The 26,138-nt window shown below is 41.5% G+C and overlaps 1 protein-coding gene across 1 annotated transcript in view; it reads right to left on the reverse strand.

Annotated features, from left to right (window-relative positions):
- Positions 1-26,138, reverse strand: part of si:dkey-61l1.4 (collagen alpha-1(I) chain) — a 118,428-nt gene that overhangs the window by 24,421 nt on the left and 67,869 nt on the right. Inside the window, exons 25-37 of the mRNA XM_060907139.1 lie at positions 25,955-26,062; positions 22,545-22,598; positions 22,211-22,264; positions 22,095-22,139; positions 16,832-16,885; positions 12,178-12,222; positions 11,715-11,768; positions 10,022-10,075; positions 4,498-4,551; positions 1,819-1,872; positions 1,646-1,699; positions 1,165-1,209; positions 1,037-1,081 (exon numbers count right to left, since the gene is read on the reverse strand). Of these exons, the coding sequence (XP_060763122.1) occupies positions 1,037-1,081; positions 1,165-1,209; positions 1,646-1,699; positions 1,819-1,872; positions 4,498-4,551; positions 10,022-10,075; positions 11,715-11,768; positions 12,178-12,222; positions 16,832-16,885; positions 22,095-22,139; positions 22,211-22,264; positions 22,545-22,598; positions 25,955-26,062 (720 nt within the window). The remainder of the gene's footprint in view (positions 1-1,036; positions 1,082-1,164; positions 1,210-1,645; positions 1,700-1,818; positions 1,873-4,497; positions 4,552-10,021; positions 10,076-11,714; positions 11,769-12,177; positions 12,223-16,831; positions 16,886-22,094; positions 22,140-22,210; positions 22,265-22,544; positions 22,599-25,954; positions 26,063-26,138) is intronic.

A 26,138-nucleotide genomic window follows, 5' to 3' on the forward strand; every position in this document is an offset into this window, starting at 1 on the left:
ATGCTCGCTGAAATTATGGCAGGGAACGCCAGATTAAACATTAAAACTGCCTTCTGAGCACTGTATCTACAGGCTACCACCGAAAGAAGGAGGCTACCAGAAAGGCATCTCTACTCCGTACGATTTTACTTTCACTACGACATTACTTTGAACAGACTATCAAAAAATTGCAAGGTGATATGATAAAGTAAGGCACAGTTTACTTACAGTCGTTTTTTTTTTTTTTTGAAAAAACGATGCAATCGTTTTCTGCCTTTTGGCACCCTTCATCATGCTGTGTTGGGGTCCTGAACTAGGAGGAGCTGTCCCCGATATGCCTGTCAAACTTGTTGTGGGTAACCATAGCAACCAAGCTCGAGCTCGCAACCTGTGCAGTCTGTGCAGTTGCAACTATGTATGTACTGCTGTGCACCTCAATAAACCGAATGGTAATTAGTCTTTTGATTTTGCCGTGAGGTTTGCCTTATGCAAAGAAAGACAGCATAGACGTTTTTTCCTCCCTATAAGTGGGGGGGACCAAACGAGGTGAATTTAAATCTGGGTGGGACGAATCCCCCCCGTCCCCCCCCCATCTGCGCCCATGGCCACAGAATGGGCTGGGTTTTTTTGTTTGTTTGTTTGTTTTTTGAGATATTACAGAAATAAACATATCAGAATGACCAAATTTCAGAGGGAACTAAATTTCACTGATTTTATGAAATTGAAAGGCAGTATAAGACTACAACACACTGACACTGGAGACTCCTTCGCAAAATCCAAAATAAAAGTCTGATCACAGAAAAACATCTCAACAATTGGATGTTTTTAAATCTGTTGAATGTGGCGTGTTCACCATACAAGTCCTTGTGCAAGTTGTTACCATAGAAACAATAATGTATTAGATTGAGCTCATTAATAAAAACCTGTGATTTGACTTACAGCCAAAACTACAGCCAGATCTGCTTTATAGACAATTAATCAACACCTACAGACAAGTCAGAATTGAGAATTGGACAGTACCGTGTACAAGAAAATATTAACAATAGGAGATACTCACAGGTAGTCCTTCTATACCAGTTGGTCCTATTTCACCTTGGCGGCCCTACAAAATACAAGATAATATTTAAGAACACTTTCTTGTCCTTACTATCTTTTTTTTTTTTAAGCACAAGATCAACACGACACCTGAGGTCCAGGTGGGCCCCTCTCTCCAGATATACCAGGAGGACCCTAGGAAATCAAAACAAAAAACAAGTATGGCTCAAACTTCAAAGTTCTATAAGGAACCAACATTAAAGAAGCAATATGTAATGTTTGAAAGTCTTACTACACCTGAAAAAGTGTCATACAATTTCAAAGATACCGAACATAACTGTGATTCACTATTCTGCCATTGGCTTTCTTCATTTCAAGCTTTTTTTTTTTCTGGCCCAGAAATCAGCCCCATCCCCAGATGAACCAGCTACACAACTCTGCCCTTTCCTCTTAAGGAGCAACTCATGAGCCATACCAGAAGGACAGGGAGTTTTGTTGTGGCATGATAAATAGCTTGTTATAATTTGAACTTCAATTGCAATTCATCTCACAGACACCAGAGAGTTCCTAACATTACAAACTGCTCCTTTAAACGTGATATAGTATAATAAAAAGCAGTAGTGCAGCTTACACATGGTCCTTTCTGTCCAGGTTTCCCAACAGTTCCTCTTACACCAGGCTCACCCTAAAGACAATAATTAACCATGAGAACATTTGCAGCAATATATCAAATCATTAAAATAATACTGAATATAGTTTATTGATACATGGTTTTAATTTAAACAGCATAAAGCCATCTCTCACCCGTTCTCCCATACGGCCAGGCCTTCCCTGTTGGCCTCTTGAACCTGGATAACCCTGGGAGAGCATCATAAATAACATTTAATTACAGACACTCAGGCATACTAATACACTACATACCAGATACAGAGTTATTTAATTAAGTTTTAGTGTAAAGGTGGAGTGTGTATTGACAAAATATGTTTCTAGATATCATGATCAAAAACAATTTCGAAGATATTTAAATAAATTGGCTGGCTTTTGCGGCACAGTGGTGTAGTGGTTAGCGCTGTCGCCTCACAGCAAGAAGGTCCTGGGTTCGAGCCCCGTGGCCGGTGAGGGCCTTTCTGTGCGGAGTTTGCATGTTCTCCCCGTGTCCACGTGGGTTTCCTCCGGGTGCTCCGGTTTCCCCCACAGTCCAAAGACATGCAGGTTAGGTTAACTGGTGACTCTAAATTGACCGTAGGTGTGAATGTGAGTGTGAATGGTTGTCTGTGTCTATGTGTCAGCCCTGTGATGACCTGGCGACTTGTCCAGGGTGTACCCCGCCTTTCGCCCGTAGTCAGCTGGGATAGGCTCCAGCTTGCCTGCGACCCTGTAGAACAGGATAAAGCGGCTACAGATAATGAGATGAGATGGCTGGCTTTTTTTCATGGTATATCAGATATATTCCATTCAGCTAGCATGATATTAAATGAGTCAAAGACGACTTCAGTATCATGCTAGCTGAATGAAATATATCTGATATACCATGAAAAAAGCCATTATTATTATTATTATTATTATTATTATCTCATCTCATCTCATTATCTCTAGCTGCTTTATCCTGTTCTACAGGGTCGCAGGCAAGCTGGAGCCTATCTCAGCTGACTACGGGCGAAAGGCGGGGTACACCCTGGACAAGTCGCCAGGTCATCACAGGGCTGACACATAGACACAGACAACCATTCACACTCACATTCACACCTACGCTCAATTTAGAGTCACCAGTTAACCTAACCTGCATGTCCTTGGACTGTGGGGGAAACCGGAGCACCCGGAGGAAACCCACGCGGACACGGGGAGAACATGCAAACTCCGCACAGAAAGGCCCTCGCCGGCCACAGGGCTCAAACCCGGACCTTCTTGCTGTGAGGCGACAGCGCTAACCACTACACCACCGTGCCGCCCATTATTATTATACATACACATTTGATGAAACAATTGTAGATTTGTTTACAAATTGTCACAGTCGCTCGCTAGCGCCGAAGTTTCATGTGTAATAATGGCATTTTCAATTCAATGCGACAGTTTACTGTGGGCTCCGCCGGCGAACAAAAAGAAATGCTTCTGTGCATGTGCAGCAGAAAACTCTTTCCTTGAATATTCGCACCAGCTCTGACGTGTGACGTCATGTTGTCTTGTCAACCATGCAATATCGTAAACCATATTCAATGCTTATTCTCCATTGGGTAGAGTGATGTAATACACGTAGGATAAGCGATATGCTAACAATATTGCATGCTATCAAACCAAATGAATGAAACCTGCTAGAAGGGAATAGAATACATGTTTTAATTCCATCGAAAAAGTGTCCTGTATGTATAATAATTCAGAATATGACGCTAATTTAAAAAAAAAAAAAACATTTCAAGCCTCTAGTTAAAGGAGAACTGAAGGCAAATTTTTTATTATCAAAATTCTATTTATCTCATTTTATTAAATATAGGAATGCATTTTTGATCGCTATTTTGTCGCTGCTATAGCAAGTTATGAGTGTTTGAAATACGCTATGTAATATATCAGTCCGTATGTCAAAGCAATGGCCGTAAACGAGATTCGTTGAGACCTGTGCGAGACATCGTAGGACGGAAGTAAAACGTACAGCGGAAATCAAAGTGACCGACATCTGAAAACGTTGTCAAAAGACGCGCGCGCCCTCTTTCGAATGCTGACGTAATCAAGCCGGAAGTTTTGTTTGTTTTGATAGCAATCAGGAAAGTTTGAAAAAATTAGGCAGTAATCGTCATTTAAACTCGTTTTTTGTGCAATATTTCGTTTGGAAAACAGTTTTCAAAATGACAGCACTGACACCTGGCTGACACTTGACGTTTCGAAGTCTCGCACAAGTCTCATGAAGATCACGTGGATAAGCGACGCCTGCCGTGGACCAAGCGAACTAAATTCAACACGGCTAAAAACCGAATAGGCCGATAAGTATAATATTTAATTGCAATTAGTTGCCAGTATGAGCCACGATATAAGGTTACTAAAACTGAAAACGTAATTGAATAACATGCTAACTAAGAAATAAAGCAAGTTTAAAAATGACTTCAGTTCTCCTTTAATTTTTCTGGCCCTGAAATGAGCTCCACTCTCAGCTATAACAGATCTGCTTAATCAACCCAAAAAAAAAAAAAACACAATTTCATCAGATGTAATGGGGCAGTTAGAGGAAAAACGAAGATCTACGTACATTTTTACTGCACTTTCATTTTCTCTGAAAAATGCAAACTGCTCCTTTAAAAGGCTGAATGTGAGGCTTCAAATAGAAGTGTGCAAAACATGACACTGGCACTTTAATAGTCTCAAAATCAGAAACAGGTAATTAACACATTATTGACCGATTGCACCAAGGGATTACAGAAGCACTCGTGATTTAGCACGTTCAGTGAAAGTGTCGAGGCAACAATGTTTAAACTGGAAAGATGAGATTTCACTTACATACATTCCCACAGGCCCCTGCGGACCATCAGCTCCCAGCTTCCCTGATAAACCCTGATGAAGAAGAAGTGTATTCAACAAGTTTGTACAGAAAACACTTTTTTTTTTCCAAGATATTTCCTTGGGCTTCTTCACCTCCATTGGACAGGACAGTGTAGAGACAGGAAACGAGCGGGAGAGGGACCGGGAAACGACCTCGGGCCGGAATCGAACCCGGGTCCCCGGACCCATAGCACGGTGCCCCATCCACCCGAGCCACGACGCCCCAGAAAACACTCATTTAAAGGAGCATTATTCTAACACATACGTAATATAACTACAAGTGATACTCTAAAATGCAGTGTTATAAACTGTATAGATTTTTGGTATTTTCATGACTAACAGCACGGGTGGTGATGTGGCACGGAGCAAAAGAAGTGGGGTTAGGATATGTATACATCATGAAAAGGTGCAGGAGGACAAGATACTGTCCTGCTGTGATGTCCAAGCAAATAATTTCCCATTCATTTCTATGGAGTTTTTTGAAAAACTGCACACATTCATCTGAAACTTGGCACACTGTTTCTTGACACACTCAAGGTTCTTCTCAGCAAGTTTCAGCTCACTGCCTAAAACTCCCTAGCGCCACCAACAGCTCAAACTCGCAGATACATTTCTGCTTGTAGCTTTTGAACCGTTCGCCCGCCCTTTGGCGTGTCTTCACAAAACCTGGCTAAGCGCACTGCATCACTCTCACAGTTTCCCCCAGGGGAACTGTTGTCTCTAGTTAAAGCTTTGTGCCCAAGATCTTAGCTCCAACAGCATACAAAGAACATGGCTTGGGATTGACCAAAACAGCAACATGCCACAGTTAGGGCGGAGATATAGTTGATATTTAAACACGCGTTCATGGAGACAACTGGCCGTGTCGTGAACGTAATTGTTCACATACTTGCTTATATATATGTTACAGGAGGATTACACTAGAGGGCACAGTAGAGAACTCAGACCATATATAACTTATTATTCTATCCACATTCACTGGATATGAGCAATCGTGCACTCTGATTGGCTACTCTATTACTAGGCTATCAGCCCATATACCATCCCTGTGTCGGAAATTGCTCACTTGTTCACTGCTCCCTACTCTCTATATAGGGAATTACTATATAGAGGACTATATAGTGAGCTCATTGGTAAAATGAAAAAAACGCTTTTGGACACTAGTCCGTCGCGCTGGTATTTACGTCATGACTGTCGCACAATTAAAACGTGCCAGATCAGTCGGCTGGTGGGTTTTCAGAATAATCAATACATGCATGTGTTTTTGTGATAAATCCATAGTATAGACCCTTTTCACTCACGTGACCTTCGTAAACGCGACCGCCATTTTGGACATGAAGAAATAACGGTTTATGGCACAGACCCTTTCGGTTCTCGCTCATCTAGCTGCTACAATGACTGCTTAGACTGCAACAATAATACCTAACACACATTTAAGTATCCGTCGTAAAGACGTGAAACTCGTCGAGTGACGAGTGTGTTCATTGATAAGCTAACACAATCTAAAAGTAGACATACCATCACACTGCCCTGGCGCTGTGTACAGTTTACCTTCTATGGTTTGTGCACTCACTATTTGCCATTACTTTCTCCAACCCAGTGTTCGAACTATGCCGATATTTTCGGGGGGTCCCTTTTTTCCCCTTGGGGGGGTGCTTGCGCTTGTCTCAGAGCGCGGATCTCCAAACACATGAGAAGCCTATCTTACGCACATATCACGCGGACTCCACACCTCCACACACGCATCGCGTCTGAAGTCATAACTCATCAGGGGAAATCGTGTCCGCATTGGCATGTTCAAAAAACAACCTCGTGTCAACAATGATACCACACGCAAGAAAAAAAAAGCAGTCAGGCTACTCAACACATCTGATCCACAGCAGCACCAAAGCATCACTGGAAATCATGTCAACAACCAATCTTCCATTTCAACACGCGTCAACAAACAAATGGCACCACAAACATGAACGAATCGGTCAGGCTACCGATTCCAAACCCACAGCAGACGAATAATTAAATGCATCTTACCTTAAAGCAGAATCAACCACAAAGGAAGTGTGTTGGCACTGTTGGCACACTTCCTTTCTACTAGTTTGTGTCCCCAACCTGGCAGCAGCAGTCGTTGTCATATCGGTTTATTTTATCTTTGATGTAAACACAACACTTTGGATATGCAAATGCTTCCCGTTACACACGATTGCTATGTCAATAAGCATCATTTTGCCAATATTTTAGAGACCATCCATCTTCTCCGTCGGTCAGCATCTGTCGGGATCCGATAAAATGATAAATCTTGCCTTGTGTGTTGATGGTTACTACATCCAGGTGCACAACAATATAATGGCATGATGGAAGTCTTGCTGAAAGTAAAAACTTTCTTTGATGGCTATATTCCTTTCGATGCTTCGCCGTCGTTCCTCGTTGTTGGCTGTGGTAGACTACTGGTAGTTCATGTCCAAAATGGCAGCCACGTTTGTCGTGACGTCACGTGGGAAGGGTCTATACAGAGCGTATTTCCCACATTAATCAATACGAAGTACCTGCATCTTTCAGTTCTTTTAAAATCAAGGCTGAATACTTTCTTCTTTGCCGCTGCCTTTTATTAAATCAAATTTGAGACTTTTAATTTGATTTCTTTCAGCGCAATTGCAATGCATGATGGGATATATTGCTTGGTTAGTGACCATCGGTTGTACACTACTTTTCGTGATGCATTGTGGGATACTTTGAGTGCACTATACAGGGTGTAATAATCCTCACTGTCGTTTCGGACAGCACTACAAAATGGCGAACTCACTATATAGTGCCCTATATAGTGAGTAGGGAGCGATTTCAGACACAGGGCTTGAGTAGACAAAAACAAAATGGCGGCGTGTGTTGCTGAACCAACCGAGGATGAAATAAAAATTCTACTTGAAAACAAACCCCCCAAATGTACAAAAAACCAAAACAAAACACCCCCCAAAACAACAAAATATGAAATAAAATAAAAATATTTGATAGTAAGAACATATCTTTTTTTATTTTTCAGGAATTATTATTATTGCATTTTTCACAAATTGCTACTGTCATTTCACCAGTTTGTTCACATTCTAAGTGGAAATGATTGCGTCGGACATTTTGTATAAAATTTCTATTTATTGACTTTGCAAAAAATAAAAATGCTCTGTTTCTCAAAATCCAGTGAATGTGGATAGAATAAAACAGTTATTCCTCTCAATCTTGTCAGACATGGCTTTTAGCCAACTCGGTGCTACGCGCCTCGTCGGCTATCAGCTCATGTACGACTCGATTTCATGGAATAATTGTTATATAGAATGGATTTACATGATGTAAAATGACCTTGTCACGTCACATCCCCATGCTGCCCCTACACAACCCTACCACTCATGTGCATATTGCATATTGCAGACTCACAGTATTAAATTTCTGAGAACATGTACACAACTGATGCCCCAAACAAACACAAGATATGCGAGGCAGCTATCGTGTACGCACAAATGCGTAGTTAAAAGCAACTATATCGCCGCCCTTAACCAGCAAATTACAGTGGTGCTTGAAAGTTTGTGAACCCTTTAGAATTTTCCATATTTCTGCATAAATATGACCTAAAACATCATCAGATTTTCACACAAGTCCTAAAAGTAGATAAAGAGAACCCAGTTAAACAAATGAGACAAAAATATTATACTTGGTCATTTATTTATTGAGGAAAATGATCCAATATTACATATCTGTGAGTGGCAGAAGTATGTGAACCTCTAGGATTAGCAGTTAATTTGAAGGTGAAATTAGAGTCAGGTGTTTTCAATCAATGGGATGACAATCAGGTGTGAGTGGGCACCCTGTTTTATTTAAAGAACAGGGATCTATCAAAGTCTGATCTTCACAACACATGTTTGTGGAAGTGTATCATGGCACGAACAAAGGAGATTTCTGAGGACCTCCTAAAAACCATTGTTGGTGCTCATCAGGCTGGAAAAGGTTATAAATCCATCTCTAAAAAGTTTGGACTCCACCAATCCACAGTTAGACAGATTGTGTACAAATGGAGGAAATTCAAGACCATTGTTACCCTCCCCAGGAGTGGTCGACCAACAACGATCACTCCAAGAGCAAGGTGTGTAATAGTCAGCGAGGTCACAAAGGACCCCAGGGTAACTTCTAAGCAACTGAAGGCCTCTCTCACATTGGCTAATGTTAATGTTCACGAGTCCACCATCAGAAGAACACTGAACAACAAATGGTGTGCATGGCAGGGTTGCAAGGAGAAAGACACTGTTCTCCAAAAAGAACATTGCTGCTCGTCTGCAGTTTGCTAAAGACCACATGGACAAGCCAGAAGGCTATTGGAAAAATGTTTTGTGGATGAATGAGACCAAAATAGAAGTTTTTGGTTGAAATGAGAAGCGTTATGTTTGGAGAAAGGAAAACACTGCATTCTAGCATAAGAACCTCATCCCATCTGTGAAACATGATGGTGGTAGTATCATGGTTTGGGCCTGTTTTGCTGCATCTGGGTCAGGACGGCTTGCCATCATTGATGGAACAATGAATTCTAAATTATACCAGCGAATTCTAAAGGAAAATATCAGGACATCTGTCCATGAACTGAATCTCAAGAGAAGGTGGGTCAGGCAGCAAGACAACAACCCTAAGCACACAAGTCGTTCTACCAAAGAATGGTTAAAGAAGAATAAAGTTAATGTTTTGGAATGGCCAAGTCAAACTCCGGACCTTAATCCAGTCAAAATGTTGTGGAAGGACCTGAAGCGAGCAGTTCATGTGAGGAAACCCACCAACATCCCAGAGTTGAAGCTGTTCTGTACGGAGGTACGGGCTAAAATTCCTCCAAGCTGGTGTGCAGGACTGATCAACAGTTACCGGAAACGTTTAGTTGCAGTTATTGCTGCACAAGGGGGTCACACCAGATACTGAAAGCAAAGGTTCACATACTTTTGCCACTCACAGATATGTAACATTGGATCATTTTCCTCAATAAATAAATGACCAAGTATAATACTTTTGTCTCATTTGTTTAACTGGGTTCTCTTTATCTACTTTTAGGACTTGTGTGAAAATCTGTTGATGTTTTAGGTCATATTTATGCAGAAATATAGAAAATTCTAAAGGGTTCACAAACTTTCAAGCACCACTGTATGTGCGCACAGGCATAAAAAGGGTTCCTTGAAAGATTTTGAATGGTTCTTGCATTCTAAATGGGTTTTATTTAGTACTTTTCCCAAAGAAAGAAATGAGCTTCTTCCAGAGACACAAATTAAAGGAGCATTTAGTTTGCTGCATGGAGAATAACGTAATTAGTGTGACACTTTCAGAAATGTGTTTCTCACTGGCTCTATGGATGATTAATGGTTTTAGTTTTCTAAATGAGCTCTGTTTAGAGAACGCCTCTGTTAAAAAGTGCTACATAAAAGTTGTCAGGTTCTCACCCGTGTTACAGAATGCTGTAGGAGAAACTCACCTTCGCTCCTGGGGCTCCTGGGCTGCCATCTTGACCAGGCCGACCAGGTGAGCCCTAGATTGAAACATTTTAATGAATTAATACCGAACCAATTTTGATTTTTTTTTTTTAAACCAGCAGAAGTGGATTTTCTCTGAAACCTTTATCAGTGTCAGTGCTTCTGATAAATACAGCACTGACAACTCAGTTTGTCCTCCCTGTTAATCATATAGACCTGCATGTTCTCACAAAGACAAAACAGAAGTCCTTATAACTTTATGATACTGTATATTACATTACTAGCATTTAGCAGACGCGCTTATCCAGAGCGATGCACAACATACCCAGAGCAGCCTGGGGAGCAGTTGGGGGTTAGGTACCTTACTCAAGGGTACTTCAGCCATTCCTGCTGGCCCAGGAAATCAAACCAGCCACCTTTTGGTCCCAAAGCTGTTTCTCTAACCATTCAGCCATGGCTTCTCCCATGTATAGACCTGAATGATTGTGTTGTTCTCAATAAATCTTAATAAACCCCACCTGCATGTCTTAGTACAATTTTTCCTGAGTTAAGAACATCCAAAGGCAGTACAGTATGTCTCATCTCATCTCATTATCTCTAGCCGCTTTATCCTTCTACAGGGTCGCAGGCAAGCTGGAGCCTATCCCAGCTGACTACGGTCGAAAGGCGGGGTACACCCTGGACAAGTCGCCAGGTCATCACAGGGCTGACACATAGACACAGACAACCATTCACACTCACATTCACACCTATGGTCAATTTAGAGTCACCAGTTAACCTAACCTGCATGTCTTTGGACTGTGGGGGAAACCGGAGCACCCGGAGGAAACCCACGCGGACACGGGGAGAACATGCAAACTCCACACAGAAAGGCCCTCGCCGGCCCCGGGGCTCGAACCCAGGACCTTCTTGCTGTGAGGCGACAGCGCTAACCACTACACCACCGTGCCGCCCCAGTACAGTATGTATAAAAAATAATTACTTCAGGCGGCACGGTGGTGTAGTGGTTAGCGCTGTCGCCTCACAGCAAGAAGGTCCGGGTTCGAGCCCCGGGGCCGGCGAGGGCCTTTCTGTTTGGAGTTTGCATGTTCTCCCCGTGTCCGCGTGGGTTTCCTCCGGGTGCTCCGGTTTCCCCCACAGTCCAAAGACATGCAGGTTAGGTTAACTGGTGACTCTAAATTGACCGTAGGTGTGAATGTGAGTGTGAATGGTTGTCTGTGTCTATGTGTCAGCCCTGTGATGACCTGGCGACTTGTCCAGGGTGTACCCCGCCTTTCGCCCGTAGTCAGCTAGGATAGGCTCCAGCTTGCCTGCAACCCTGTAGAACAGGATAAAGCGGCTAGAGATAATGAGATGAGATGAGATAATTACTTCATTTTAAAATTGTACTTAAGTATTGATGTATGGATCTGAAGTTTGAAGAAGAAACTTTGATGCATTTTACTGTACGTTCAGTCTCAATATTTTGGGAGACTTATAATTAAAGGTGCTGTATGTAATTTCAAAAAAAATATTCTCAACCTCTAATGATTATATAATTCACAAACATCTGAGAAAATGTGAATTTTAAAAAAAGAAAAATTTTAATTTTCTTTGTTTTAAGCTTCTGGTTACATTTTTCTGGACCAGAAATGATACCAGATTGATCCTATTCCCAGTGGACTAAACGGAAACATTGTGACTGTGAATCTTTACCGGTGAACCAGTGGGTCCGATTTTTCCAGGTTCTCCTACTAATCCACGGAAACCCTAGATTTGAAAGAAATTACACATTATATTTAACACTGTACAGATTCATATTTCACATTTTCAATGTCACATGTTCACAGATCAGCCAATCACATCAGAACACAATAGAATCTAACTTGGAAACATATTGATGCATCCTTATTTTCTTGTCAAACCTGTAACCTTGGTCACTGAGAGAGTTTTCAAAACCCACGGGATGTTTAAAGTCCTGTTAAACTTAACTACATGTCATCTTGTCATCCCTCTCAGACCCATGTAACATGTATGTGCTTGTCTAACGTGTTATTCGTCCTCCTGTAGAAGCACAGTCTAACTGTGACACTGTACTGTGTGAGAGTTTTGTCCAAATCTTCCGCAGTTGAACATTTTATTAAAATACAGTACTCATGATAATTAAAACAGTACTCACATTTAGCCCTTTATCTCCCGGGTTTCCAACTGAACCAGGAACACCCTGTAAGTTAAACAGACAAAATATTACACCTTCTTTTAGAATTTCATTGTTATAGAGCAGCAGAAGACATAAAGTAAAATTTTTTTTATTATTTATTTATTTTGAGGATAACCCCTTGAGATGCGACATCTCATCCTTAAATATGAGTATCGACCCTTTGAGCATGACATCACACATCATGTGATAATTTTTCCTGGGGGACAACCAGACACCGTCTTTTCTGAAAGCAAGGCTTAATTTATCTTAAAGTGCTGATGACACGTTTTTGACATCTTTGGCGATGTTTTATAACATAAAAAGTAATTCCCGATGATCCATATATTAATTCACGAAGGCGCCTATTTTACAAGTTATGATAAAAAACGCGGCTATTTGGGCAAATTTGACGGGGCTGCAGCACCCAGGAGACGAAGGAGGAGGAGGAGCTATATGACATCAGCGAAAGAACCTTCCTCCTAACTTACCAGTTTGTTGTTGATGCGACAGGTGTTCAGTTTATCATTATTAGTATTTTTATTAGACATTTTATATATATATATATATATATATATATATATATATATATAGTTATTATGCCTTCGTGTTGTGTTGCCGGCTTTTGCTCCAAAACCCACAAGGATGGGGTAAGTTTATTCAAGTTTCCCAGAGATCCCGAGCTGCATGCGAAGTGGGTGAAGCAAGTCAGGCGCACTCGTGACACGTGGGAGCCCTCACCAACATCCATCCTGTGCTCTGAACACTTTGATTTGGATTGTTTTGACACCCTTCCCAGCTTAAAAGAATCTCTTGGGTGTGCAGTTCAGCACAAACGTGTGTTACTACCATCAGCAGTGCCTACACAGTGTTGCCAGATTGAGAGGTTTCCCGCCCAGTTGGGCGGTTTCAAGTGCATTTTGGTGGGTTTTGAACATATTTTGGGCTGGAAAACGTCAGCAGTATCTGTTGCCAGATACTGCTGAAGTTTTCCAGCCCAAAATATGTTCAAAACCCACCAAAATGCACTCGAAACCGCCCAACTGGGCGGGAAACCTCCCAATCTGGCAACACTGCCAGTATTCCGGAGGGGGTCTACTAGTAGCTATGCCGGATCCAAAGACAGTCCTCCTGTCAGAACATGTGTTGTGAAACAACATAAGATAAAGGTACGTAGAGCTATAGATTCTACATGATAATCATAAATGTAATCATAAAGTCAGCGTGATATCAGTCATGTATTTGCTTGTGAAAGCTTGCGGCTTTCATGTAACTGCCGCCTAGCAACGAGAGGCAAAGGGTAAAGAGGGTAGGCTATCATAGATTCTATTCGGAAGAGATCAACACAATTCTAGACTCCCAGAAGAGGAAGAGCTAGCACTAGAGAGTTCACCGGCGTTTTCATGCGCCATTTCCATTGAGTAGAACCAGAGTAGAACAGCCAGTGAACCGCAGCGTGTTCTCCCGCTGACGTCACAACATGGCCGCGAGCCACGGACCCAGTTTTCTTGCGCTGTGCAATTAAAAGTTGGATATTCGCATAACAACAGCTTCTTTTCACATAATTATAACAGAAATCTAACATGTTTGCCATGTTGTATAGTTTATTTAAGAAATTGCATAGAGTCATGTTCGTGTCATCAGCCCTTTAAATAGGGTTCATTTTTGCACTGTTTTTGGTTATTCAAATAGAAAAAAAGATAAAAGTATTACTGTCTCACTGGAACTTTGTTTTGAACTTCTGATTGTGGCCGAAGAACTTGACTCGGGCATTTCTTTTAGAAAGGAAATATCTCTGATCCGGGAGTAGGAGAATTTTTTTCACAGGAGTAGGAACAACCCAGTATGCATTTTTATCTGCAACTGTCAGTGAATCCCTTTGTTTCACTTCAGCTTCGAGCCCACAACATCGATGCTACCGTATGTGAGAAAAGCTCTCTCCAAGGCCTGGCATACAGTCGCAGTGTGCCGCCATGATCTTGCCATTTTTTTTTCGCTGACAATCCACGGAATTAAAGTTTTTTTTCTCATTCTTTGTGAGTGATTAACCTGGAATAGAATACAGGTTGTATTTAGTCATGTGACTTTTGCTTGCAAGTTTACTTCCAGTGAATGAAGTAGTGGTCAGACAAACCAAATTGGCTGCCATTAATGCAAAGAGCTTGTGAAACCGTCTCCGACTATTTTCGCAGTTTAGAGGCCAATGCACGGTCAAGATACCTTCAGAAAGTTGCTCTTTGTGACAGGATTGATCCTTACATGTTAACAAAGAAGGATTTTTCTACATCAACGAGTTGGAAAATGATCTATCCGTTGAGTTCCCATCGTTCTACACAGACAAACAGATGAAAACTTGGAAGGGCATGGAGGCGTAAAACCTTTTATAGAGCTGGGGATCAGAACACTACAAGATAAATCCTGTATCGTTTTTGCCAGGGTAAGTTGGCATTTTGGGGCTTTTTGTACACGTCTTTGCAACGGTTGCTAGGACACTACAAGAATTAATATTGGGTGTAAACAAATTACATCCGCTCAATCCTTAATCCTCCTTGCTCTTCTCTTCCAGCAAACGATACGTTTTTTTTTTAATTAAAACAGAGAAAGTGAAGTGAGAAAGTACATCCCAATATCTATGTAGGTACCGCTAGACCACAAATCTACATCGTTTCAAAGAATTTTGTATGGATCATAACCATTAATAAACTCTAATTTCCATGTATATCTATCCTTCGCGGGCGGCACGGTGGTGTAGTGGTTAGCGCTGTCGCCTCACAGCAAGAAGGTCCGGGTTCAAGCCCCGTGGCCGGCGAGGGCCTTTCTGTGTGGAGTTTGCATGTTCTCCCCGTGTCCGCGTGGGTTTCCTCCGGGTGCTCCGGTTTCCCCCACAGTCCAAAGACATGCAGGTTAGGTTAACTGGTGACTCTAAATTGACCGTAGGTGTGAATGTGAGTGTGAATGGTTGTCTGTGTCTGTGTCAGCCCTGTGATGACCTGGCGACTTGTCCAGGGTGTACCCCGCCTTTCGCCCGTAGTCAGCTGGGATAGGCTCCAGCTTGCCTGCGACCCTGTAGAACAAGATAAAGCGGCTACAGATAATGAGATGAGATGAGATCTATCCTTCGCTTCTTTCTGACTTAGATTATCCAAGTAATCCAGTAGTAAAGCTTTTCTGGCTGTAGCTTTCTTCGAACTACAGACGTCTGACATCTTCAATATCACTTGTTTTCAGTCTGTGAACAGTATGTCAACAAAGTTTGCTTGTCCCCCAGGACAAGGGTAGCAACGGTTGCTAATGTAAGTGTGATGTCAGTGCAAGGGGTCTGTACTCCAAGGTGAGTAGTAAGGTGTACATGTATTTACTCCTTTATACTGACTTTTTAATATAATGTAGCATACTTTTAATCATATTTTCTATGACCCATGACATTTTTCTAACATATTTCTTTTTATTCAGTGGATGTTCTGTTTGTTTTATTTAATAAATTGTATTCAAATTCAGCAACATAAGTTCAAAGGTTTCGTTAATATTTACACTACTGTTCAAAAGTTTGGGGTCACTTTGAAATGTCCTTATTTTTGAAAGAAAAGCACTGTTCTTTTCAATGAAGATCACTTTGAACTAATCAGAAATCCACTCTATACATTGCTAATGTGGTAAATGACTATTCTAGCTGCAAATGTCTGGTTTTTGGTGCAATATCTCCATAGGTGTATAGAGGCCCATTTCCAGCAACTCTCACTCCAGTGTTCTAATGGTACAATGTGTTTGCTCATTGCCTCAGAAGGCTAATGGATGATTAGAAAACCCTTGTACAATCATGTTAGCACAGCTGAAAACAGTTGAGCTCTTTAGAGAAGCTATAAAACTGACCTTCCTTTGAGCAGATTGAGTTTCTGGAGCATCACATTTGTGGGGTCAATTAAATGCTCAAAATGGCCAGAAAAATGTCTTGACGATATTTTCTATTCATTTTACAACTTATGGTGGGAAATAAAAGTGTGACTTTTCATGGAAAACACAAAATTATCTGGGTGACCCCAAACTTTTGAACGGTAGTGTATGTAGTGAAGGTTCCAAGTATTCAGACTTGGCTAAAGTTGATTTTTCTCATTATTGTCTCTGTGTTTGGTAATAAATTAAGAGCATCATATTAATGAATTTAATATAGGCTTTAAATGGCATTCCATAGTTTTTCTTGGTATAATTAGAGCCCAAATCATGAATTTTAGTATGACATACTGTACACCTTAAGTTCAAGTCGAACCCTAACCCTAATTTCTTTTATTTATTTTTTTTCCATTTCTTTGCCTCCTTGTTGTTTGTTACATTCTCACATCTCCATCAGGTCACAATAACATCATATACATGTTTTTTTTTTCTTCAAAGGTGGAGAGTAGTTCAGCAAATGTGTTGCTATAATTCATTTAGTAATCATACCATTTTCGCTGAGTGTACCAGAAAATTTATACTTTCTACTGCTTTGCATTTACACCTTCCAAGGTCTCCTTTGGAACGTTGATCTACATCAACGTACTTTAGTTTTGCTTTTTGGAAACTTGATCATGCAAATAGATTATCTGACATGAATATAAAGCAAACTGTCATGTGTTAAGTTGATAAGTTATAAAATGGGAACCTGTGTACCAGGCTTTCCTTCTGCTCCCTCAGTCCCTGGTGGGCCTTTGAGACCCTGCCAACAGAGAACACATACAAACTGCATAACAGCAAACACTACAAACGTACAGTTAGGTCCATATATATTTGGACACTGACACAAATTTTGTTGTTTTTTTTACCTGTTTACTGAAACATATTCAAGTTATAGTTATATAATGGACATGGACAAAGTCCATACTTTCAGCTTTCATTTGAGGGTATCCACATTAAAATTGGATGAAGGGTTTAGGAGTTTCAGCTCCTTAACATGTGCCACCCTGTTTTTAAAGGGACCAAAAGTAATTGGACAATTGACTCAAAGGCTATTTCATGGGCAGGTGTGGGCAATTCTTTCGTTATGTCATTCTCAATTAAGCAGATAAAAGGTCTGGAGTTGATTTGAGGTGTGGTGCTTGCATTTGGAAGATTTTGCTGTGAAGAAAACATGCGGTCAAAGGAGCTCTCCATGCAGGTGAAACAAGCCATCCTTAAGCTGCGAAAACAGAAAAAAAACCCATCCGAGAAATTGCTACAATATTAGGAGTGGCAAAATCTACAGTTTGGTACATCCTGAGAAAGAAAGAAAGCGCTGGTGAACTCATCAATGCAAAAAGACCTGGACACTCACAGAAGACAACAGTGGTGGATGATCGCAGAATAATTTCCATGGTGAAGAGAAACCCCTTCACAACAGCCAACCAAGTGAACAACACTCTCCAGGAGGTAGGCGTATCAATATCCAAATCTACCATAAAGAGAAGACTGCATGAAAGTAAATACAGAGGGTTCACTGCACGGTGCAAGCCACTCATAAGCCTCAAGAATAAAAAGGTTAGATTGGACTTTGCTAAAAAAAAAACATCTAAAAAAGCCAGCACAGTTCTGGAAGAACATTCTTTGGACAGATGAAACCAAGATCAACCTCTACCAGAATGATGGAAAGAAAAAAGTATGGCGAAGGCATGGTACAGCTCATGATCCAAAGCATACCACATCATCTGTAAAACACAGCGGAGGCAGTGTGATGGCTTGGGCATGCATGGCTGCCAGTGGCACTGGGTCACTAGTATTTATTGATGATGTGACACAGGACAGAAGCAGCCGGATGAATTCTGAGGTATTCAGAGATGTACTGTGTGCTCAAATCCAGCCAAATGCAGCCAAACTGATTGGTTGGCGTTTTGTAATACAGATGGACAATGACCCAAAACATAAAGCCAAAGCAACCCAGGAGTTTATTAAAGCAAAGAAGTGGAATATTCTTGAATGGCCAAGTCAGTCACCTGATCTCAACCCACTTGAGCATGCATTTCACTTGTTAAAGACTAAACTTCAGACAGAAAGGCCCACAAACAAACAGCAACTGAAAACCGGTGCAGTAAAGGCCTGGCAGAGCATTAAAAAGGAAGAAACACAGCGTCTGGTGATGTCCATGAGTTCAAGACTTCAGGCAGTCATTGCCAACAAAGGGTTTTCAACCAAGTATTAGAAATGAACATTTTATTTACAATTATTTAATTTGTCCAATTACTTTTGAGCCCCTGAAATGAAGGGATTGTGTTTAAAAAATGCTTTAGTTCCTCACATTTTTATGCAATCATTTTGTTCAACCCACTGAATTAAAGCTGAAAGTCTGAACTTCAACTGCATCTGAATTGTTTTGTTCAAAATTCATTGTGGTAATGTACAGAACCAAAATTAGAAAAATGGTGTCTCTGTCCAAATATTTATGGACCTAACTGTCTATACAGTGCCTTCCATGTTTATTGGCCCTCCTTGTAAAGGTTAGTAAAAAGGGTTCGAAAAAATCCACCTTTTGGTAAAGTCGCTTCATCTCTCACTGAAAAAATGAGAAAAATCCAACCTTTAATTGAAATAAATTTATTCAGAGAAAAACAAATCCCTCATTAAGAAACATATTTTCAACAAAAATGTGTGTCACGGTTATTGGCACCCCTGGAAATGATAGTGAACATAATATAACTGAAGCATGTTTCCCATTTAAATTGTACAGTATTTTTGAGTTGGCTGGAGTGTGTACGAACTTTCAAGCTGTAATCCATGACTTCCTGATTAACTGGGGAACAAATATGAGGTGACACAGAGGCCAAATTCCTTTAGTCATCCATCATCATGGGAAAGAAAAGAGAATACACAAACCAAATGAGGGAGAAGTGTGTCGACCTTCGTAAATCAGGGAATGGTTATAAAAAATAGTTACTCGCCTGAAAATGTCCATTTCTACTGTTAGGGCAATAATAATAATAATAATAATAATAATAATAATAAAAGGACACCAACTGGAACTGTTACAAACTTGTCTAGAAGAGGACCCAAGTTTATTTTGCCCCCATGTACAGTGAGGAGGATGGTAAGAGAGGCAAAAAAAAAAAATTCCCAAGGATCACTGCTGGTGAATTACAAGAAAAAGTAAATTCTTGTGGTTTCCAAGTCTCCAAAACCACCACCAGACTCCACCTCCATGCCAACAGATTATTTGAAAGGTTTGCCAGAAAAAAAAAGCCTTTTTCTGTCAGTTAACCACAAACATAAGTGCCTGAAGTTTGTGAAACACTACTACAACTTTGACTGGAACTGTGTTCTATGGTCTGATGAAACAAAAATAGAGCTTTTTGGAAACTTGATCATGCAAATAGATTATCTGATATAAATATAATACAAGCCCTGTGATGACCTGGCGACTTGTCCAGGGTGTACCCCGCTGTTCGCCCGTAGTCAGCTGGGATAGGCTCCAGCTCGCCTGCGACCCTGTAGAACAGGATAAAGCAGCTAGAGATAGAGATGAGATGAGAATATACAGTCATGGCCGAAAGTGTTGGCACCCCAGATTTTTTTTTCCAAAAAATGGAGTATTTCTCCCAGAAAATGATTGCAATTATTCATGTTTTTTTAAACACATGTTTATTTCCTTTGTGTGTATTGAAACAATACAAAAAAAAAAAACAGAAAAAAAATAATAATTTGCATAATTTCACACAAAACTCCAAAAATGAGCCGGACAAAATTATTGGCACTTTTTCAAAATTGTGGGTAAATTATTTAGTTTCAAGCCTGTGAGGCTCATTTAAACTCACCTGTGGCAAGTAACAGGTGTGGGCAAGATAAGAATCACACCTGAAACCAGATAAAAAGGAGAGAAGTTGATTCAATCTTTGCATTGTGTGTCTGTGTGTGCCACAGTAAACATGGAGGACAGAAAGAGGAGAAGAGAGCTGTCTGAGGACTTGAGAACCAGAATTGTGGAGAAATATCAACAGTCTCAAGGTTACAAGGCCATCTCAAGAGATCTTTGTGTTCCTTTGTCCACGGTGCGCAACATCATCAAGAAGCCCATGGCACTGTAGCTAATCTCCCTGGACGAGGACGAAAGAGAAAAATTGATGCAAGGTTGCAACGCAGGATTGCCTGAATGGTGGATAAGCAGCCGCAATCAAGTTCCAAATGTATTCAAGTTCTCCTGCAGACTCAGGGTACATCAGTGTCAGCGCGAACTATCCGTCGACATTCGAATGAAATGAAACGCTATGGCAGAAGACCAAGGAGGACCCCACTGCTGACACAGAGACATAAAAAAGCTAGACTGCGGTTTGCCAAAGTGTACATGAATAAGCCAAAATCCTTCTGGGAAAATGTCTTGTGGACAGATGAGACCAAGATAGAGCTTTTTGGCAAAACACATCATTCTACTGTTTACCGAAAATGGAATGAGGCCTACAAAGAAAAGAACACAGTACCTACAGTCAAATATGGTGGAGGTTCAAAGATGTTTTGGGGTTGTTTTGCTGCCTCTGGCACTGGATGCCTTGACTGTGTGCAAGGTATCATGAAATCTGAAGATTATCAGGGGATTTTGGGTCGCAACATAGGGCCCAGTGTCAGAAAGCTGGGTTTGCATCCTAGGTCCTGGGTCTTCCAGCAGGACAATGACCCCAAACATACCTCAAAAAGCACCCAAAAACGGATGGAAAGAAAGCACTGGAGGGTTCTAAAGTGGCCAGCAATGAGTCCTGATCTGAATCCCATTGAACACCTGTGGAGAGATCTTAAAATTGCTGTTGGGATAAGGCACCCTTCAAATATGAGAGAACTGGAGCAATTTGCAAAAGAAGAGTGGTCCAAAATTCCAGTTGAGAGGTGTAAGAAGCTTGTTGATTATAGGAAGCGATTGGTTTCAGTTGTTTTTTCCAAAGGGTGTGCAACCAAATATTTAGTTGAGGGTGCCAACAATTTTGTCTGACCCATTTTTTGAGTTTTGCATGAAATTATATCAATTTTTCTTTTTTCTTTTTCTTTTTGTTTTAATCCAATGCACACAAAGGAAATAAACATGTATATAACAAAACGTGTAAATGCAATAATTTTCTGGGAGGTATGCTTCATTTTCTGGAAAAAAAAAATCTGGGGTGCCAACACTTTCGGCCATGACTGTAATGCACACAAGGTGGGTTTGAAGTAAAAAGAAGGATGGCTGTAATGAAAAAACCCGATCCCAGTTGTAAAATATGGTGTAAGTTCTGTGATGTTTGGGGGCTGTTTTTCCTCCAAAAGCCCTGGAAACCTTGTTAGGGTCCATGGCATCATGGACTCCATGAAATACCAAGACATTTTATATTAGAATCTGGCTGCCTCCGGCAGGAAACTAAAACTGGGACGTCATTGGATCTTCCAGCACGACAATGATCTGAAGTGTATGTCCAAATCAACACACAAATAGTTCTCTGAGCACAGAATCAACCTTCTGCCCTGGCCATCTCAATCCCCTGACCTGAACCCCAGTGAAAACCAGCGGGGTGAGCTGAAGAGGAGAGAGCACAAGAGCGGGCCGAGGACCCTGGATGATCTGGAGAGATTGCGTAAAGTGGAATGGTCTCAGATGCCCTGCTCTGTATCTCCAACTTGAGAAAATGTTATAAGAGAAACTCAGTGCTGTTTTACTGGCAAAGGGAGGTACAAAGTATTAAATGCAGGGGTGCCAATAATAGTGGCACATGTAGTTTTTGTTGAAAGTAATTATTTCTTGATGATGGATTTATTTTTCTCCGAATAAATTTACTTCAATTAAAGATTGGATTTTTCTCAGTTTTTCAGTGTGAGATGAAGTGACTTCACCAAAAGGTGGATTTGTTCTAATCCTTTTTACTAATCTTTACAAGGGGTGCCAATAATTGTGGAAGGCACTATACATATGCTGATCCATTATAAAAATTTGGCCATGGACCTACCGGAAGTCCAGACCCACCAGGTGGCCCATGTTGTCCTGCTCGTCCCTGGAAAAAGAAAAGTTTTTAATGCCTTTTATTTCTATTTGTTTTCACATTGAATTGAAAGTGCATCTTACCCGTTGTCCTTTGGTCCCTGTTTTTCCATTGCGTCCAGATTCACCCCTACTCCCCTATGTCCATAATCAAGTGCAAAACCATAAACAGAAATAGTGACGAGAAGAGATCTGACAGCAAATTGCTTATAATGTACAGACCAGATGGATGGAGATCACAGTGAAATCAGAGGACGTTCTACATAAACGGATCTTGTTAAAATTTTTTTTGTTTTTAGAAGAGACGCTCTGAGTGAGTAAATGTGGGATCAGTGTCAAATGCTAAGCTCTTTTCCAGATGATATTTTTCTCTTATTGCTCCACCTGAACGTCTTAAACGTCTATAAACTGCTCTGACCTTTGGGCCTTCCTTTCCATTCATTCCCTGAAGACCCACTTCACCATCTTCACCCTGGCAAAGAAACGACAAGATGCAAGGAGAAGGGAGGTGCATGAGAAAGAAAAAAAGATATTATCTATCCAGCCATCCATTATCTGTAGCAGCTTATCCTATACAGGGTCACAGACAAGCTGGAGCCTATCCCAGCTGACTACGGGCGAAAGGCGGGGTACACCCTGGACAAGTCGCCAGGTCATCACAGGGCTGACACATAGACACAGACAACCATTCACACTCACATTCACACCTACGGTCAATTTAGAGTCACCAGTTAACCTAACCTGCATGTCTTTGGACTGTGGGGGAAACCGGAGCACCCGGAGGAAACCCACGCGGACACGGGGAGAACATGCAAACTCCGCACAGAAAGGCCCTCATCAGCCACGGGGCTCGAACCCGGACCTTCTTGCTGTGAGCTGACAGTGCTAACCAGTACACGACCGTGCCGCCCAGATATTATCTAACTATCCTATATAACTAACTTCTTCCTGTGTTTTCTTTCCCTCCCCTCCCCTACCCCAAATCTGTCCCTCTGAGTTACATGGAGTCAACAGGAAATCTTTTGGTGGAGAGGGTGGAGACCTCGACTGGCTATCGTAGCCTGCAGGGAATCGGCCGTCAGACTTTCTGTCGCATGTCCCAGACCCGGTGAAATGTAACTGAATTGTCTTGGCCAGCCCTAAGGGTCCCATCTGCATCCCATCATTGCTGAGGAGTGTGCTCCCATCACCCAATCAAGCATCCAGCCAGAGCAGGTCATGATATATTTTTTACCATATTAACATGCCATTGTTGTGTGTTATGCCTGATGTAAAGACTCTCGTCTCTGCGAGCCTACCACACAGATTTAATACTTGTCATTTTTAGGGCATACCTAACAACATGTGTTTTCTTTCTCTCTCTCTTCTCCCCCCCAATCTGTCCCTCTGAGTTACATGTTGGTCCTGGGATTGAGATGCTGGCCTCTTCTGCCCCTCGGACCTGCTTGATCCATCCTGGTGCCCTGTGTCTGGTCGGAGTTTTAACGCACCGCTCCTGTGAAGTACGGCCCCATGAGGACAGTTGAGGGTTACACCTGGAGGACGTTCTGGACTCTTACAGTAATGCTTTTATGGCTGAGGACTACAGTTAACTTGCTAACTTTAGGACTGCAGTTATCATGAACAGTTTTGCACTCAAGTTTCCATCAATGAAGAGTTTATAACATCAACGAAACTGTCCTCATGTTAAAACTGTTAATATTATAGTCAGGCTGTCTGTTGTTGCCCAAATGAGGATGGGTTCCCTTTTGAGTCTGGTTCCTCTCAAGGTTTCTTCCTCATGTCGTCTGAGGGAGTTTTTCCTTGCCACCGTCGCCACAGGCGTGCTCATTGGGGATAGATTAGGGATAAATTAGCTCATGTTTTAAGTCGTTCAAATTCTGTAAAACTGCTTTGCGACAATGTTTATTGTTAAAAGCGCTATACAAATAAACTTGACTTGACTTCTTAACTGAACTAATGCTTAATTAAAGTCCTAATTAGGAAACACTGAAAGAGGTCCAGCACAAAATTAAATGTTACAGAAAAAAATGCTTGTATCTGAGCAGCATGTTACATAAGAGAGCATTTTCCAGGTTAAAAAAGAAAACATAATGAAGGCTGCTGGGTTTTGGTGCAAAATGAAGAAGCGAATGGGACAGTCAAAGTGTCCAGAAGAACTGTGGCTGGTTCTGCAAGATGCTCAGTAAAGCCTACAGCTTATTTCCTTATAACGGTGGTGTAGTGGTTAGCACTGTCGCCTCACAGACAGATGATTCTGAGTTCAAGCCCAGCGGCCACCGGGGGTCTTTCTGTGTGAAGTTTGCATGTTCTCCCCGTGTCTGGTGCTCCGGTTTCCCCCACAGTCCAAAGACATGCGGTTAGGTTAACATGGGGCAGCCATGGCCTGAAGGTTGGGCTGAAGTGCTCTTGAGCAAGGCACTGAACCCACAACTGCTCCCCGGGTGCTGTAGCATAGCTGCCCACTGCTCTGGGTATGTGTGTGTGTTCATTGCTCACTTGTTTGTGCATGTGTGTGTTCACTGCTTCAGATGGGTTTAATGCAAAGGAGGAATTTCACTGTGCTTAAGTGTATGTGTGATAAGTAAAGGCTTCTTGTCTCTCTCTCTCTCTCTCTCTCTCTCTCATAAAACTAGACTAACTATACCCAAGACTACTATTTTTTTTTTGAGCAAAGGGTTGTCTCACACCAAATATTGACTTTGTTTCATTTATTATGGCTTACTGATGCTTATAGTAATTTTTTAAATGTTGAAACATTTAATTTCATTATTTTTAAGCCATTTTTGGTCGACAGCATTTCTTTACGCGTGCCAAAGACTTTTGCACAGTACTGTATATGAAAAGCATCCACTATTCTAGACACAAAATTATATATATAGTGAATTAAAATGTAATATTTTGGCATCTTTAATTTTTTTTTTCTTGGGCTTTTTTCACCTCTATTGGACAGGACAGTGCAGAGACAGGAAACGAGCGGGAGAGAGAGACGGGGAGGGACCGGGAAATAACCTCGGGCCGGAATCGAACCCGGGTCCCCGGATCCACGGCACGGCGCCCCATCCACCCAAGCCACGACGCCCCCGGCATCTTTAATTTTATTGGTCTCTGGTTTTGTTATAGCAGCATGGTGGTGTAGTGGTTAGCACTGTCGCCTCACAGCAAGAAGGTCCTGGGTTCAAGCCCAGTGGTCGACGGGGGCCTTTCTGTCTGGAGTTTGCATGTTCTCCCGTGTCAGTGTGGGTTTCCTCCGGGTGCTCCGGTTTCCCCCAGAGACATGCAGGTTAGGCTAACTGGTGGCTCTAAATTGACCGTAGGTGTGAATGTGAGTGTGAATGGTTGTCTGTGTCTATGTGTCAGCCCTGCGATGACCTGGCGACTTGTCCAGGGTGTACCCCGCCTCTCGCCCATAGTCAGCTGGGATAGGCTCTGGTTTGCCTGCGACCCTGTACAGGGTAAGCGGCTACAGATAATGGATGGAATAATGGCTGGATGGTTTTGTTATCATTATAATCACAACATATTATAAAATAGAAAGCCTTGAGCCAATACATTAAAATGCACTAATAATACATTCATTTTGCATTAAACATTAATGCCACTACCAGAAAAGGATTAAATCCTTATGATTCTGATAATATTTGCCTTACTGATGAGCAGTTTGATTAAACGGTTTGTGATGGGATGGAAAAAAAATCCTGCAAATAGTGTTGACGAAGGCTAAAGTTTAAAAAACCTTAACCATGACTGATCTGCCTCTTCAACATGTAAAATCTGTGGCAGGATAATCATGATTCCTGCAACAGGCTAAGTTTACTATCATCATACCTGGATACCTGGAGACCCTGGCTGACCTTTGACCCCAGGTAAGCCAATAAGACCAGATTGACCTCTCTCCCCCTGATGACCCATAATGCCTGGTACTCCAGGTGCACCCTGATTACAACAAAACAGAAAGATCAAATTAAATCCACTGATTCAGAGACAAGTGCATCAGTTGTGATATTTGAGA

Source organism: Neoarius graeffei, chromosome 24 (genome assembly GCF_027579695.1).
Source record: "Neoarius graeffei isolate fNeoGra1 chromosome 24, fNeoGra1.pri, whole genome shotgun sequence".
NCBI lineage: Eukaryota > Metazoa > Chordata > Actinopteri > Siluriformes > Ariidae > Neoarius > Neoarius graeffei.